Source organism: Corvus brachyrhynchos, unplaced genomic scaffold (genome assembly GCF_000691975.1).
Source record: "Corvus brachyrhynchos isolate BGI_N302 unplaced genomic scaffold, ASM69197v1 scaffold152, whole genome shotgun sequence".
In the NCBI taxonomy this organism is placed as follows: Eukaryota; Metazoa; Chordata; class Aves; order Passeriformes; family Corvidae; genus Corvus; species Corvus brachyrhynchos.
The window spans coordinates 6,726,590-6,743,791 of record NW_008237447.1 but is presented as its reverse complement, the minus strand read 5'-3'; the positions used below and the strand labels follow the sequence as shown (position 1 = coordinate 6,743,791).

General features: G+C 37.2%; 1 protein-coding gene across 12 annotated transcripts in view; it reads left to right on the top strand.

Moving 5' to 3' along the window:
- Positions 1–17,202, top strand: part of ROBO2 (roundabout guidance receptor 2) — a 1,044,784-nt gene that overhangs the window by 644,900 nt on the left and 382,682 nt on the right. For all 12 annotated transcript variants that reach the window (XM_017731509.1, XM_017731508.1, XM_017731515.1 and 9 more), the window contains one exon: positions 105–431. In XM_017731509.1, coding sequence (XP_017586998.1) covers positions 105–431 — 327 coding nt within the window. The remainder of the gene's footprint in view (positions 1–104; positions 432–17,202) is intronic.

Genomic DNA, 17,202 nt, shown 5'->3' with positions numbered 1-17,202 from the left:
TGTTTTTAAGTTTTTGTGACATTAAAAGCGTAACTTGTGAGAACTCTTTGTGAGGCCTAAAGCACAAATAAATTGTTCTTTCTTCCCTCTGTCCTTTTCTTTAGGATCCCGTCTCCGCCAAGAGGACTTTCCTCCACGGATTGTTGAGCATCCTTCAGATGTGATAGTGTCTAAAGGAGAGCCAACTACTCTGAACTGCAAAGCAGAGGGAAGGCCGACCCCCACCATCGAGTGGTACAAGGATGGTGAGCGGGTGGAAACGGACAAGGATGATCCGCGCTCCCACCGGATGCTGCTGCCCAGCGGATCTTTATTTTTCTTACGCATCGTGCACGGGCGCAGGAGTAAACCTGACGAGGGAAGCTACGTTTGCGTAGCAAGGAACTACCTTGGAGAAGCTGTGAGTCGCAATGCATCTCTGGAAGTGGCATGTGAGTAGTTTTATTTGTTTAGTATTCTGTAAAACTACATAGTGGCTTTTATGTCACCCAGCATTTGCACACAGCAGCATCCTGGGAGATAACAAATGGGGATAAGTACAGCATTTTGTCATTAGCTGTTGCTCTTAGTCAAGGCATTTTCACATGTGTTTGTTCAGTAGCAGTGACCGTACAGAATAGGTGATTTATACTGAAATGAGGTTCTAGCCAGAGTATAATAATGATTGGCACAAACATGGACAAAGGAGAATCTTCTGCTGAAGAATAATCTAATTTTTAAATTATGTCTAGAGTTGGTTATACTGGAACTAATGTGGAAAAATACCTATCATTTAATCTAAGGTGCACTGTCTGTTTCTCTTTATCTCATCATCTGTTACCTCAACAGAAGCAGACAGCATCTTGGTGACTCATGTTCTGTACTGCTGGAAACCTCAATATATGCTCCTCTATCATAAATTTGACCCAGGCCTCATTCATTATGTGAATGGCAAATGAAATTGTTGGCCATTTCTCATATCATCCAGAGCAGTCTTGGTCTTTTATCGATTCTCTTTGTCGTAACAGAGAAGTCAACAGGGCTCTTTTTTAGCCCACCTGGCATGAGTAATCTGCTTCCCAGTAGACTTAGCAGATATATTCATTATATTCACAGCAAACAAGCTCATCAGGCATTAAATATAATCAGTTGCACATGGTTTTTTGCTGCCTAGTTACATGGGTTGAATCAACATTGATCTTTTTTTATTCAGAATGTGCATAGAATTGCTTCACATAGAATTGTGTTTTAGTAGATTTATGAGTGCTCTCATCTTGCTGGGTTTGATTCTTTCACCCACAGCTCTTCATCTGATGGTAGTTTCACTAAAATATATTTGAAGTAGGGCTTTAGAACAAACTTGTATTGCTTTGTTGATAAAGAATGGATTTAAGTCCACAGTAGATGATATGTTTAAAGGAGGGAAGCACAGAAGAGAAATCTTTGTTCCAAATGCAGTCTTCAGACTTTCATAGCTAATACAGCGTGATCTTGAGGTTTCTGTTTTCTTAGAAATTGCAGAAAATGCCATTTTTGAAATATTTAAATGGTGGAATAAGCCAGGTAGAACAGACTTGCTCACTACATTTCAGCTGTTGTAACCTAGATTCAAAACTGTGTCAAACAAAAAATGAAAACAGTTTTGGCACACTATCAAAGCACAAGTAAATGTGCCAGTAAATGCATCACAGAAAATTTTTCAGTTTTGGTAGATGCTTGGGAATTGAGGAGAAACCAGTTTAAGGAAGGCTGAAATCTGGGTGAGTATTAATGGATAAATTTACTGGATTACTTGAGTCTTTGTACATGTGTTTTAACTGTTGAGAAGGCCTAAGAGACGTAAACACTTGAAATCTTCATTGTAATCCTGTTGACGTTCAGGATCTCTTGTTGAAGTTCAAAGGATTGTTCCAGTTGTACCTTGAGTCATCAAATTGAAGTGACTGATTATTTGGAAATTTAAATTTGCTCTATATCTTGTAAGTTTTCACTGATCCCTGCTTCAGTGGCTGCTGCGAGACTCTTGTTATAACATCTCCAGTCTCTGGAGTTTGTTTAACCACTGCAGCTGCTGGCAGGTCAGGCATGAATCATTTGGGAGATAGTAGAAAACTTTAAAAATAATAAAGTTGTGCTCCTTTGTCAGGTATTTTAGGTCAGAAGCAACATGAATGTGAAACTGAATCTGAAACCATGGCCGAAGTTTTTGCTGATAACATTGTGCTTCCACTGTTGTCATAGCTTTGAAATTTAACTGTCTGAATCCCCCAATTAAAGGGTTTAGCAGTCTAAAGCAGTCTCCTATTTCCCTTCAACAGTGCTGCTTTATCTTTCCTTGAGCAGTACCACGGCTGCGATTACAGAAAGGTCTTCATCAAAGAAGAAAAATGTAAATACATCCATTGCTTGTTTACTTAATTTTAGAGGTTCTGCTGTGATTTTTAAAAGCACATGGCACTTCTTGGTGTGTATCAAAGGCATCCTTTGGAAGATGATAGCAAAACTACAGTTTTTGTTTGGGTTTGAGATAAATTTTGGTCATAAATCAAGTTTTCAGGTGACTTTCAGGGAACAGTTAGAACCTTGTTTTTCTAGTGTCAGCCTTTCTGGGCTGAAGAGGGTGGGCAGGTCTGTAGCAGCCCGTTTGCATGCTCAGGAAATGAGTTGCTGGTGACAGGCTGTTGTCAGCAGTGAGTCCCCATTCACCTGTCCTCAGCTCCTGCTGGAAAACTGTTGAGTTGCCTGGATATTGCAGCCCTGTCCGTGGGGCACGTGATCCAGTCTGACTTGTGCTCTCTGTCATGGTGTTGAAAACTCCACTTTCCACACCAAGCCGAAGTGTTTTCATCACCAGAAAAAAAGGATGGTTGTCCTTTGCTGACAACAGGGTTCTGGATTATTATCTGACTGTAGGTGGCCTCAAATCATGCCATTAGAGAAATACTTCTGGTTTTCACAGGTTTAAGATGCTTGAGTGTGCTGTATCAGAGTAAGAATCTGTAATTGTTTTACTTATTAAATTGGCAGTTGCTAATAATGTGCTCTTGCAACTTTTGAATGATTTATGAAGAAATATTTATTGGGTTTGTATATCTGTTAGATGTGTTCATGTATTAATATGATAAACAGTGTTAATTGTGATTAATTTTCTTCTATTACCTTGTTGGTTTTTTTTTACCCCTTCCATGGGCACCTGCCACAAAAGCAGTGGGATTGAAAGTCTTCTGATGTATCCATAGTTATGTGTAAAGACAGAAGTTAAATTCAGCTGGGACAGAAAGTGGTTCAAACCATGGTATGGGCCATCTTTAACACAGTCATTTTGCCCCTAGCTTTTTTTGGAGTGAGCTTTTTCAAGTTGCTGAAATCCCTAAGCTCTTTTTGGTTGAGTAACAGTTTACACCTTTCCCAAACATGATGATTTAGGTACCAGCTCCTCCAAGGTGCATAAGGTATGCTTTTAAATCCATGTCTGTTCAGAGCACATGTATAGAGTCTAGGGCAGATATTTTTCTGCTGATGTAGATCCTCAGAAAAATTTGTCCATGCCAGTAAAACTGTGAAGAACTGTGAGTTGTGGAAAGTTACTTAAAAAAATATTATTAATATACTGAAGATGCTTTTAGAATATTTTTGCCTTTAATTTAGAATATTTTCATTCCAGAAGACATTTAAGAATAAATAGCTGATATTTAGAAGAAAAAGTTGTTACTTGAAAGCACAGTTTAGGATTGATATGACTTACTCTATTTATTTTAATACATTAATTCATGGTGTGCTTCATGCAGATTGATTTTTCAGTAGGAGCTTCCTCAGAAGGAAAAAATAATGCTAATGCTCCCACCCAAACCAGTATTCCAAATTTTACATGGCAAATTCTCATGTAGTATTTTTGTTTTATGGTTAAAACATTAAAAACAGATGTTCTAGTCTTAAAACCTCTACAAAAAATTGTATTCAAAAGAGTAAAACATTTTTCTTTTGATTTTGTCCATTAGAATTTTTTTAATGGAAATTGAACAAGGGTTGGCATTATGATATATATGTTGATGCTCAGATTTTCTTGGGAGAATTTAGAAAGGGAAGTAGACTTGCAGTAGTTTGATCTTTCACCAAACTGCTTTCAAATGCCAGAAGTCTTAAAATAAAAGCACATTTTTTTCACAATGCACCAGTTGAAGCAATCGAAGCTACGTGGTGGAGTTTTCCAGTGGGAATATCAGGAAACACACTTGCAGAAGTGACTGTAGCTAGGATTTCAGCTGGGAGCACCGGGGCGCCACATGTGAGCAAGGGAAGGAGCGGCAGGGTCCCTGCGTTGGCTGGGGGGGCGCGCTCTCTGTTGCCTCTCACCCAGCTGGAGTCAGGGGCAGCCCCCAGGGAGAGCAGCTGTAGCCCCAGGTGTTAAATATGTGACAGCAGCTTGATCTATCGACCACTGTTACAGGGGGCTTTGGCCTAAATGAAAATTCATGAAAAATTGATGAAGTCCCCAGATTATTTTTTTCCCTTTTCCTTTTGCAGTGCTGTGCCAATGCAGCGAGGAGAGATTAAATGAGGTGTTGAACGCTTTAGTGGCAAGGAGGTTGTGGTTCAGAGGTCAGGGGAGGAGGGGAAATAAGACCCATTTTCTACCTTACTTTCCTTTAAAAGCAAACGTGAATCTTTTCCGATTAGTTGGGATTTGCTGCTTTTTTGATATAATAATAATAAAGCTCAGGAATATTCACAAATAGGATTCTTTTCTCCATGGGTTGGCAAAGACTGGGAGCATGTGGGTTGGTGCAGAAAACAGTGGAAGCCTCTGAGTCATAATTCAATTGGAGAACCAGAAATAGATTGAATTTTGTAATGGCAGTATAAATTTGGGCTTCCATCTTTCTGAGTCTGCTTGAACTGAAGTCATTTGGAGAAAGAAGAGGTCTTGCATTATTTATATGCCACAGATTGCTTGGATAGCAGGCTTTGGAACACTCTCTAAACATAATGATCCTGTTTGTGTTAGATTCAAAGCTGAATTATGTTTTTATCTGTAACAAGAGGTTATAGTACTACACTGAGTTTAGTGTGAAGTCATAGGTGTTCTGCAAAGCAAGCCTAAGCCAGATCTTAAACACGGGAGACAGTAATTTTACAAATAAACCAGATATATTGAAATGTTCAGTGAATAAAGGCTGAGAGATATAAAATATATGCTATGCAATCACCTCTGCATCATAATGCTAATGGCTATTTGCTGGAGCATGTGCAAAAAGCTGCAATATGTTTATAATAATGGAGTTAATAATTTCATTTGAGATATTCAGAGTGAAAGAAGAGCACAATGTATGTGACTGTAAAATGGGTGGATGATTTTTTCATCTAGTTTCTGTTTAATGTATGATAGTAACATCATTATTAATTTTGTTACTGGTAATTTCAAAGTGTGATTTGCTTTGAGGTTACTTTCACGTGTGGAGAGCATGTCCTGTTACTTACCTCTCTCTCACCCTCATCCTTCTAAAGAGTGTGAAAGGCTTTCTGTCTGAGTTGGCACTCTTCTGCTCTCATCAATATAGAATAATTATTGTAGAAATTGGAATGCTGGGGATGGTGATCTGGTCTTTGAGCAATATCAGGACACTGAAAAGCATAATGCTTTTCCTCATCATGCTTTTTCTCTAAGAAGAAATTTAACAAATCATGGCTGTTATCACAGCATGCTTAATGAAAATTAAATTCCCCTTGTAGAAGAGAACAAATAAAATTGTATCTGATTTAGATAATCTGGGAAAAGGCAGGTTTTATAAGATGGTGTAAATACCTTAAACCTCCTCTGTACTCTTGAAGCTTGCAATGAGCAATTTCTTTGGACTTTTCTGTGGATTAGGATGAAGCCAGTGGGAACACCATTGTTTGAAAACATTACATGAAACGGCATTTCTTTATAGGTCAGTAATTCTCAGTCACTATTAGAAATTAAAGAGGTTACTGAATATAAATGAGTGAAGACACATCACATAAACCAAAACCTGACTTGATATCTCACTGCAAAGTTTCCTTTTGAGCCAAAAACATAGTTCTGATTATTTACTTTATTAATCTAGCTTTTAGCTGAGTGTTTTTATTTCTTCTGAATTCACCTGAGACAAGAAACATACATATTTGAGAGAGTGTGATTTTTGTACCAATAGCCAGAATGAATTAGAATTTTTATGAGAGAGATGCTCTTAATCAGGATAACCATCAATTGTATCTTCTGTTGCTTCTGTTGTTTGTGCTTCAGCATTGATGCCTTCCATGTGGGCAGAAGCCGTACTTCCCACCATCTCATCCACTAGGATTTAGACAAGTATCACATTGTCTATCTTCATTTTTTAGCCTTTGAACTCCACCTGGACATGCAGATTTAAATGTTTCCAAGGTTAAAAGAGCCAAGGACTCCTTACATTTTAAGTAAATCCAAAGATACTTAAAATTCTATTACTCATACTATCAAGCTATACAATGCCTGTAGGTTTCTCCAGGCCTTGTTTTTGTTCTCCTTTTTCTTCTCCTTTTCATACTGTGATCTTCTTACAATCAATTTTTTTTTTTTTTGGTAGACATTCACAGTGAACACTAAAGAAAGATAGATATATGTGTTCACACAAAACAAGCAGGCTCAGGTGCCAGAAGAGTGTTTGTTGTGAGTGCTTAAATTCAGTTGGTTTTGTGTGCCCAGTGAAAAATTTCCTTGACAGCTGGAAGGTGTTTCCACTATGTGAATTAATACTTGAGAACAGGTTAATAAGTCTCTGCAATGTGCTCTCATGTACTCTGTGTTCACACAGTCCAGTATCATTCCTGGCATCCCTGTAGTAAAAATAGTTCTGACAGCCAGAAATGATTAGAGAAGCTTTTCATAGGATATCTTATTTATCCATTGAATTCTTCTGCCCAGGATCTACCCTTTTTCCCCACCTAAAAGAGAACTTTGTGTTACATTTTTAGGAGGTATTTGCAGCTGATCTGGTTTTGCTTCTAATAATTTCTTGCATATTCCTCACTCGATTTTTATCGCCTTCTTTCTTGCGCTTGCCTTTGATTTGATTTGATTTTTTAAAACCAAATGTGCTGTTTACATCACTCTGAATGCTCTGCCTGATAAAATGTTGACAGCTGAGGGACAACTGATGACTTCACAGAAACCTTGAAAGAAATCAGCTCCTGATTGATCTGTTAGTGGGTGCATCATCATGTACTGATTTTTTTTTTTTTTTTTTTGTTTTTTTTGTTTTTTTTTGGTTGACATTTCTGTGATTTTTAGTTCATATGGGAAATGAAGGAGAACAAGATAACATTGCATTTTTACAATTCTGTTCTCTTTGCTCAGGAGCCACTAAGCACTATTTGAATGTTAATTGAAATATTAGCTATTGGCATATGCTTCATTCATGTATTATTCTGCAGTATCAGGCTTAAAAAACATTTTAAGCAATGTTCAGACGATGCCTTTGCAAATTTTTCATGATCTCAATTCTAACAAGGTTCATTACTATGGTAATTAACAATACTTATTAGGATGAGATTGGTGGATTTTTACATATACACTCCCTATATATATATATATAGATAGATAGATAGATAGATACAGATTTTTATTTTGATAATCACTCTATTTGTTTGAGGACTCCAAACCCTTCTTACTTTTTTCTTCTATATATATAGATAGATAGATAGATAGATACAGATTTTTATTTTGATAATCACTCTATTTCACTCCAAACCCTTCTTACTTTTTTCTTTTTCCTGTCTTTGTTCAGACATATACCTCCCTTGCTCCTGCTCTTAGAGGACTAAAATTTAATCACGGCTTTGGTGATACTTCAAATGTTCCCACAGATTTTATACTTCATGTAAGTTTCTAATATGTGGAATTTATGTGGGAAATGAAGTGGTGGTTTTGTTCCACTCCTCTTGCTTGAATTTTTCAAGTGGCAGTGATGCGAATGTGTACTGATACTTGGGAAATGGCTTCATTGTGGTAGAGAAGGGAGGCGTACACAGTCACTTTCTGCTGTCTCATAGATCTATTTGCCACTGTACAAAGGGATGCAGAGTTGTAAAGAACTGGGAGTCCTGGATCGCTGAGTTTCTGTATTCTACACAGCTGTACTTTGTAATTCTGTTCAGAAACATTTCAAGCTGCACTCTGAAAAGCAGTTTGATTGCCTTCCCTTCATCCTCAAGCTCGCTCCTTTCCCTTTCTGTTGAAAGCCTGTCTTGGAACTTACGTATTCTAATGGTGGGAAAAATAATTTTCATGCTTCCAGTGTAAACATAAGCATGTTTGATTTATGCTAGTTCTTGTGATTTTGGAGCATCTCTTGTATGAGGAAAGGTTGAGAAAATAAGGATTGTTCAGCCTGGGGAAGAGAAAGCTCTGGGAAGATCTTATAGTGGCCTTTCAGCGCTTGAAAGGGACTTATAAGCAAGAGGGGGAACGACTTTAGCAGGACCTGTTCCATTAGGACAAAGGGTAATGGTTTTAAACTGCAGGAGGGTTGATCAAGAGTCTATCTAAGGAAGACGTTTTTTACTGTGGAGGTGGTAAAACACTGGAACAGGCTGCACAGAGAGGTGATGGCTGCCCGGTCCCCGGAAACATTCAAGGTCAGGTTGGATGGAGCTCTGAGCAACCTGGTCTAGTTGGAGAAATCCCTGCTCATTGCAGGGTGGTTGGACTAAATGACATTTAAAAGGTTCATTTATACTCAAACTATTCTATGGTTCTATGATCTGGTTTTTCTGTAGTTGTTTTCTCTCCTTTGTATTTACAGACCATTTCTCACTTCCACTATTGCTAAGTTAAACAAGAAAAACTCCTGTGCTCCCTTGGAAAATACTTGCTTGATCCTAGTAGTCATTCATCACCTGTTGTAGCCTGCATATGTTTTCTGAGACTTGAGTGGGTAGATCGCATGTAATATTTCAAGACTTGCATGCTGTGCATGATGAACTAATGTTAATAACTATTTTCACTGTCCCCTGATCTATCAGTCCTGTGATCATGTTTAACTTTTTATAAGCATTTGGTAACTCATAGTCATTCTATACTAATCAGACACAGATCTTTCTCTTCCTCTGTAATTTGTAACATATGGATGCTACTTCGCCATGAATTTCCCTGTGATGGGGTTTGAAAGAATATGGCCTTGCACCTTCTATTATTCCACTTCAGTTAGTGTCTCCTATACTAATTTTCAGCATCATCCCATTCTTCTCATCTAATGATCCTCCTGTTGGGTCCTGCTGGGTTCATTGCTTAATCTTGTATGCCAAAGTAGATGTTGGCTTTGGTGTTCAAAATTGGCAGTTTCTTAAACCACCTGCATCTTGCTGGAGGACTTTTCTTCTGCTAATTGGACTCAAATCTGCCTGTTGCTTGCTTAGTTTGCAAAATCGTTTGATGAAATAAATGAGAAGGAAACAAGTTTCTGTCAGCCTATGAAGAGATTACCAACCCAGCAAGGCTGAGCCGTATAAACATTGCTTGTGGGAAGGAAGTAGTTTCTTTCTGTTATAATCTCAAAACAAACCATACATAAGAACCTGAGGAAAAATATCTCCAGTTTAAAGGGATAAACTGAGCAACAATATTGCAAAAGAAATTACACTGGCTAGCCTTGGAAATGTATTTCAGGTCATAATGTATACAAAAATTCCCTATGTGCTGACTGTTACAATCCCATAAAGCTGCCAGATAATAGGACGATCATTTTGTATTTTAGCAATGATGAATGCCAAATGGAACGTTGGGTGTGTTTAGCATGTAAGAATTTCCGTGTTTTCTCCAGAGCAGCACTATTGAGGTAATTGATATATCATTACTTTTATTTCACATGGGAAGCAGTGGCATAATGACCCTCTGGGTCTCACCAGTTGGTCCATCTAGTGAAATGGTCTGTCGTTGATAGTAAAAACCACTGATTTAGAGAACATATGAGGTGTTAGAGCTTGTGTGTTAGAAGTTTAAACACTTCAAGTGGCTCATTCTCCTCATGGATTCTGGACAAGTACAATTGTTTTTCTTGGTTAGAATTCAAAAAAGGCACAAGTAGTGGAAAACCTGCAGTAGCTGAAAGCATCTGGGTGAAACACTGTCACCTTAACCACTGAGATGTTTGTTATCTTTACTGAAAGATTGTCTTTATGAAAAAGATGCTTCCATAGAGTCAAGTTTCCTTTGTTTTTGTGTGCCTTGCTTTTTTCTTGAAGTATCTAATATTTAGAATGCTTTAAAACTGATAACAAAGCCCATAGGAGAGCATGGTCTGGGTGTAAACTTGGGGTTATTGACTCAAACTGGAACATTAAAACTTTTCAAGGTTTGTCAGGATGGCTTTTTCATTTAGCAAAGTATCTTGGTTACTAAAGAGTAAATGGCAAAAAAATTAATGTGGAATAGTTTTTGGAAAGTATTTGCTTTTGTGTTCCACCTACATTGTTCCTAATTCTGTCTTCTCATTTTCATGTAGTTCTTTTATGTTTCAAACTTAGAATTAGCAACTAGAAGTCACATTTTCCTCGAGTAGTCTAATTCTTGGGTTGATTATATGTTGTTTATTCAGACTGTTGGAAGAGGAGTTAAGTAGCCTGCAGTCTGGACACTCAGCTGGGCAAAGTAATTGAAGCCACTCCGGATGCTAAAGATCTGTACCTTAGAGCCCCTAGTCCCTCCCTTAGCATATATACAATTCTTCTTGTACTATAGAAGCAACTTAATTACCTGCTTGAGACCTGGAAATTCCTCTCCTACAGATGCATGTCTGAAAGTCAGTGGTGAACATCAGTCATATTTTCTTTGAGATACAGAGCCATCTGTTCAAAGCCATGTATCATGTTGATTGCAGAACCACAGGCAGAAGCCAAATAGTTTGATTGGTAGTATGATACCTTAAAAATATGAGGGATATTCTTCATTTTATTTGCCTTCCTCTGCCTACTATAAAAAGACAGGTGACTTTCTTCATGCTTTTATTGTGTCCCCATTTGAGCAGCATCTGATTCTGAATGTCTTAGTTACTGCAAGTTTCAGACTTCTTAATGGATTTTTATATGTGTTGTATAAACTGATTGTATCAGTCTTATTGAAAATTGTGGAAATACAATCCCCTTTAATCCAAACAAAAAAATTTCCTTTGTCTTTAGGAAATTGATACCTTACAAAAATATTTCAAAAAGCAAACTAACCATCTGAAAATAATATCAAACCCCCAATCACTACCCCTGCACTGCCCTCCCTCCAAGGGAAAAAAAAGGATGTTATAAAAATTGGATATGCAAATTGTTGTAGAATAACTTCTTTCCCTGCCAGTGTCATTAGTCTAAATGAAGTCTACACTGAAGCCTATGCTTTTATGTTTATTGGGGAGATTGGGACAGACCCCTGTTTTTGTCTTTCATTTTATTTGGATTTTATTCTCAAATTGCTTGGTCAGATTTTTAAGGACTTCTTTTTTCTTGCTGGAATAAAAGCTTGTCTTTGACTATTCTTTATATAATTCACCTGCTAATTTTCCTGTTCATCAAAATATTTTGACTGTGTATCATAAATACACTGTGCATATGTGCAGATCTAAGTTTATATGTCACTTTTCTCATTATGCATCTGCATTCTGAACAAATGAGAACTTGGTGGGATCAGATTTATGCTTTTAATTCCAGCGCTTCACATGTGCTTAAAGATAGCTAATAATACTAATTTCCATCTCTTGGAAATAACTTCATTTTTGCAGAGTAGTTTATTATGAGGTGGATGTAGAAAACACAAGTTAAGAGCTATAGAAAAGGAACAGTTTTGTATCAGCATGTGATCAAGTTTCTGCCAGTGTCATACAGAACAGGTGAACAATCAGGATACAATGTGCAATATAGTTATTAAAAACATAATTATTTGCTAAAGTTATGGGAATAAAAGCTCTTAAATTATACTGAATGTTGTCAGTATTGTTTAGGACCTGAGCAGTATACGGCTATTTAACTATTACATGTTTTAGATATATAATTTTATATATATATATGTGTGTATATATATGCATGAAATATGTATGTATATGAAAAATACATATTCTAAACATAAAGCTTTTAAAAATTAGGATTTTTCATGGATGCACATTAAAATTCCTACGTAATGGACAGAGAAGGAGTTGGTGTCATCTGTCTGTGCTTCAAAGAAGCTTCTTTGTCAGGCACGCAGTGTGCACAATACAAGTGGGATGAAATGTATTGCCCTCCACTGTCACTGTGTACTAGAGCCAATCTGCAACATCGTGCTCTTTTTGCTCCTTTCCCTTAGTTACAGGAAAAATATTAAATTGGCATATTTGTTCTGATTTTTAGTGCTTTTCTCTTTTGCCTTCCTGCTGCTGCTTGATACATATCAGCTATTTTTAAAGAAACTTTTTTTTCTTTTTTCTTTTTACTACCAAGCAGACTAAAACCAGCTCAAGGCACAGTGAAAGTAACAATTTATACTTGTTTCCATGTGTAGCATCAACTGCAGGGAATATATGTACCCTTGTGCCAGCTGTTTTTCCACATCTATCCCAAACTCCTCGGTTGAGGTGACCTCTGCAGTGCCGGCTACAGTGAGTGATGGAGTTATTGAGATTCAGCGACAACCCTGACCCTGACCCCCTCGTGGCCTTGGTTTCACTCATCCATCTTCCAAGCCCCACAGGCTGTGATGTGCTGTGTGGAGACAGGATTAAACAAGTGTGAATAAACAAGTTCAGAGCTTTCTGTCATGGCTGCCAACACGGAACATCAGGAGAATGAGACATTAATAACCCAGTACTGGGCAGGCATGTTGTTTTGCCACAGGAACACCTGGGGAAAGTACCACTTCCTATGCAATCAGGTTTTTGCATGCCAAGAAAAGTTTGCTTAAGACTTTTGTGAAGGGTGTGAGATTTGTCCTGCCATTCTTCTTAGTCACAAAGCTGGCAGTCAGACCAGAGGTAAAATACATTGATGCCATGATGATTTTTTGCCTTTTCTTTTATATACTTTATATACCTTATTCTTTTATGTATTCTCAGTGTTTTTAGCATGCATACTTGTAATTCCTGAAGTCCGATAACTTAGCATAGCCCTCTTATTCTGCTAAGCCAGGAGATCAAACATCCTGGAGGCCTTGCATTTGGAGGCCAGAAAGCCCTATGCTATCCTGAGAAACCAAGGTCCTTTCTAGAACACATCCTGGAAATTAAGATAGGCCCATCCAGGGGGGAGTTCCTCAGGTGGTGGGATATCACACTAATCATTCAAGCTTCTCATTGGGGAGTCTTTGATAGATGTGCTAATTTGCAAGGTCTATAAATTGTATACGCGATCTATCGTGTGTGTGCATTTCGGCGCATTCCACCTTGGCGGAGTGGTACACCATGAGGATCCTTATTAAATACCGAGGTAAAAACCCTTTTTTCCCTTACCTGTGTCTGGCTCTTAGTATTTAAGACCAGGATAAAGCATCAACATTATCCAAAAAAGGTGCTGAAAAACCTTCTATGGAAGCTGCATCCTTTGCTTTGCTTACATTGTGTTATTTGGGCTATGATTCATGAGAACTGGCTGGAGTGTTGGGGTTTTTTTGTGGTTTTAATCTAACCTGTTTACAAGAAAAGAGTCTGGAACATGCTTACAGAATTATTTTCTTAAGAATAATCTTGTGAGATCAATTTTGTATTTCATTGCAAACAAAAATTTTATTCTATAGCATGGTTTGAGGTTGAATCTGTGTCTGTGGGTAAGTGGCTGAGATAAGATACGCTTGTTGTGACAGTGGTTTAGGCAGTGCCTGTCTTCTCTTTGTCAAGACACTCATTTCACCCTGTGGCACCTTCTGATCAGTTGACTAGTCAGTGATTAAATACATTTATTTAGTTTAATGGGTCAGAGATGTTGGGGTGGTTAGAAAATTACTGATGGATTATCAGTTTCATCACCTCTGACATCCAGCCTTGCCATAGTTCATCATCTGAGAATTCATAACACATTTGCCTGAGCAGTAACATGCTCGGCTACCTGTGTGATCATGGGCCTAGGTACTGGCAGTGTTGTGCTCAGGATTGATAGGACAGATGTCACAGGAATTAGAAGGGCATCATCTCTTTTGGTGATAAACACACTTATTAAAAAAACTACTGAAGAGTGTTCTAGTGCCAGTGGCAAGCTTAGTAAGTCCAAAGCTGTAATGCACTGATACTTGTCTTCTCGTGGAGCATTTCAAGAAATAAAAGTGCTTTTCAGAAGGAAAGCAGCTTTTGCTTTAGTGCTACAGGACACTCATAGGATGGAAAATATACAATGATTTTTGAAGTCTAAAACAAGAATGGGGGCTCACTGTGTGCAGATTTGAGCAAATATGACTTTTAATCTATAACCTATTGGACATCATGAAATGTGATGAGAGAGCTTTGAGGGAAGTGTTGCTTTCATCAATTAAAGTCCAGTAAAGCTTCCATGTTGGCATTATACCAGCTCGTAACAAATGTCTTGATGGAAGTAAATTGTTAATGTTTTGCTTCTGTAGCGGGCTTAATGTTTAAGGTTCAGGGAATTAATCCTTAATTCTTAAAGTACTTAGTCTAGTGAGTTTTATTTCTGGAAAGCTTCAGAGCCTGTTTCTTTCCCTTTTTTACTTTTTAGGTTTTTCAAGTATCTCATTCCTATCATTCTTTTGAATCATAAACAACTTTAGGATCCATTTAATATAGCAGTTCCATAGAGACATCTTTTAGTTCCAAATAGTCTACAAGTATGACATTTGAAACCTTTAATGTCATGTTCAGCCAAGGGGAAAAGATGTTTGAAAGGAGGTAAATTGATTGATTTTTTTTTTTTTTTTCCAGAGGATTAAACTACAGTTTTATTACTAGTACTGAAATAAAAGTCAGACCCAAACCTTACATTCAGTGCTTGTATCAGTTAACCAATGGATGGATCTTGTTTCAAGATCTAACTTTTTTTTCATGGGTTTAAAAATATTGTCATAATGAAAATAAATCTGAGTTAAAACTGTGTATAAACAAACTGTAGAAACTTTTTTTTTCATTTTATTCAATCTGCAATGTACATTGTATGAAGTATTGACTAGTACATATTTTTATTTCTCCTTTTAGCTAATATTCCTTCCAGGTTTTGATTAGAATGGAAAAGAAAGTGCTGTGGTTTCAGTTCTTCCCTCTGCTACAGATTTTAGGTGTTACCACCCTTATTTCACCAACTGTTGGGCAATACCTCTTTATCCCAGAAGAGTTTGTGAGCTCGGTGTGCTGCTGGTGTGAAATGCCCCAATAATGCTCGTACAGTAGGTACCTGTGGGACACTGTGCTCCTGTTGATACAAGAGCTGTGTTTGCCCACTGGAACTGATCACTGTTTATCCACAGGCACAGCTTTATACACAAGTTGTTCTTTTAGCCCTGAGAGACTTCACGTGCTATGGCTGCTTATTTTCTTACTGCAAAAGTACCTTGGCTTTTATTGCCTACTTGATTTTTTTCTTTTGATAAGTATTTTGCATAAATTGAGAGGCAAAAAATGATAAGAAGATAATAATCTAGAGGGGATTATCCCAAAGTGTGGAAGAATATATGCAGTACTTGAAATGACTTTTAACCCACGTTTGACATTTGACTTGCTTTAGAGTTGACAATATCCTGTTGAGATTTCTGACTTATAATCAACTTCATTAATTCTTGTGACTTCTCTTGTTTCTTTTTATTGACACAGAAGATGTGTTATTGTAGAAAATGAATTCCAGTTCTTTGTCACAATTCCCTATTACAAGAACGAAGTAAGGTAAAACTACACATATGCTCAGAATGCGACAATAGTTCTGCTCTTTCACCGGGGGAAGCATGCAGGAATTATCAAGTTAGACCCTAGAATTTACATCAATTGTTGTGATGTCAAAGCTGCCATATTAATATTCTTAGCTTTCCATTTCAGTGGTTAAGGATAATACAGATCAATCTAATGAGGTTTTAGGTACACTAAATACTTCTTGCTTTTACAGCAGTATGGTCTTGAGTTAAAAATAAGCTTTTTAAAACATACAGTCATAACTGATAACTTCTAGTTTTAAATAAAAAGGGAATTTAAACAGGAAGGAAATCAGGTACGTAAGTTTTGTCTGATTTTTTTTAAAACTGAACATGCTCTTTGTATTGAGAAATAGTTTTAAAATCTTTATAAATATGTAGAATTTGTTTTGAGCAAGTTTTTAGGTGGCCTTAGGTAGGCTTAAGAATGAAAGCTGTTTTTCAAAAGAGAATTATCTATAATATTTATTGGGGTGGATGATGCTCATTGCTCTAATATCTAGGTGCATTAATGTATTTTCCTAACTAAATACTGAGAAGAAAATTCAGAAAGCTTTCTAAAAACATGCAGTGCTTACATTGTTAGATTCAGAGCTGAAAAAACAGACACCTCAACTTTTTGCCAAGAGTGTGAAAACTTTATGGTTTAACTCTTGGTTTTGTTCACTATACTGTGTTTTATTAACACTGCAAGCCTTAAAGTAGATTATAAAGAAATTCTTGTGATCTCTTATCCTGACAGCACAATGCTCTGGTGAAATAATGTCACAAACCATGTCTGACAGGTTTAAAGCTGAACACAGGTGGCCTGTGTTTCCTGTTTCCTAACTCTGCTCCCTGTTACAGGCTCAGAGGCTGGGCTGAACCTGCACTGCCTGTATTCTGTATAGAGAACATAGACAAATGAGGTGGTGGCCAGCCAGGAGCCACAGGAAAGTGTGCACTCAGAAATGGTGGGACTTTGAGTGTAATTAAACCTGAAGAGGAACAAGGCATGGAGAATCAAGCCATGTCTCCTTAAATGTAAACTGAGCAGTTTGATGAATAAACTGGCCTATTCTATTTATTTTACCTAGGTTTTAGGAAATTTTACTGCTCTGTTTCCTTAAGAATCCCTTTGGAGATGCTTTTGAACAGAAGAGTAGTTTTACTACAAAAAATTGTAGTTTTTAGACACTACATGAGCATTTATTATATTATGTTAAGTACACTTGCCTGTTTTCTTTAGAGATTTAAGAGTGTTCTAGTGTAGAAGATAATTACCTTGCTGGTACACATTTTTGTTAGTGGGTAAGATTTTTTTACTTTTTTAAACTGTTTAACATTTTCGAAGTCTTTTTCCTAAACTTCATAACAGTAAAAGGTGTGTAAGG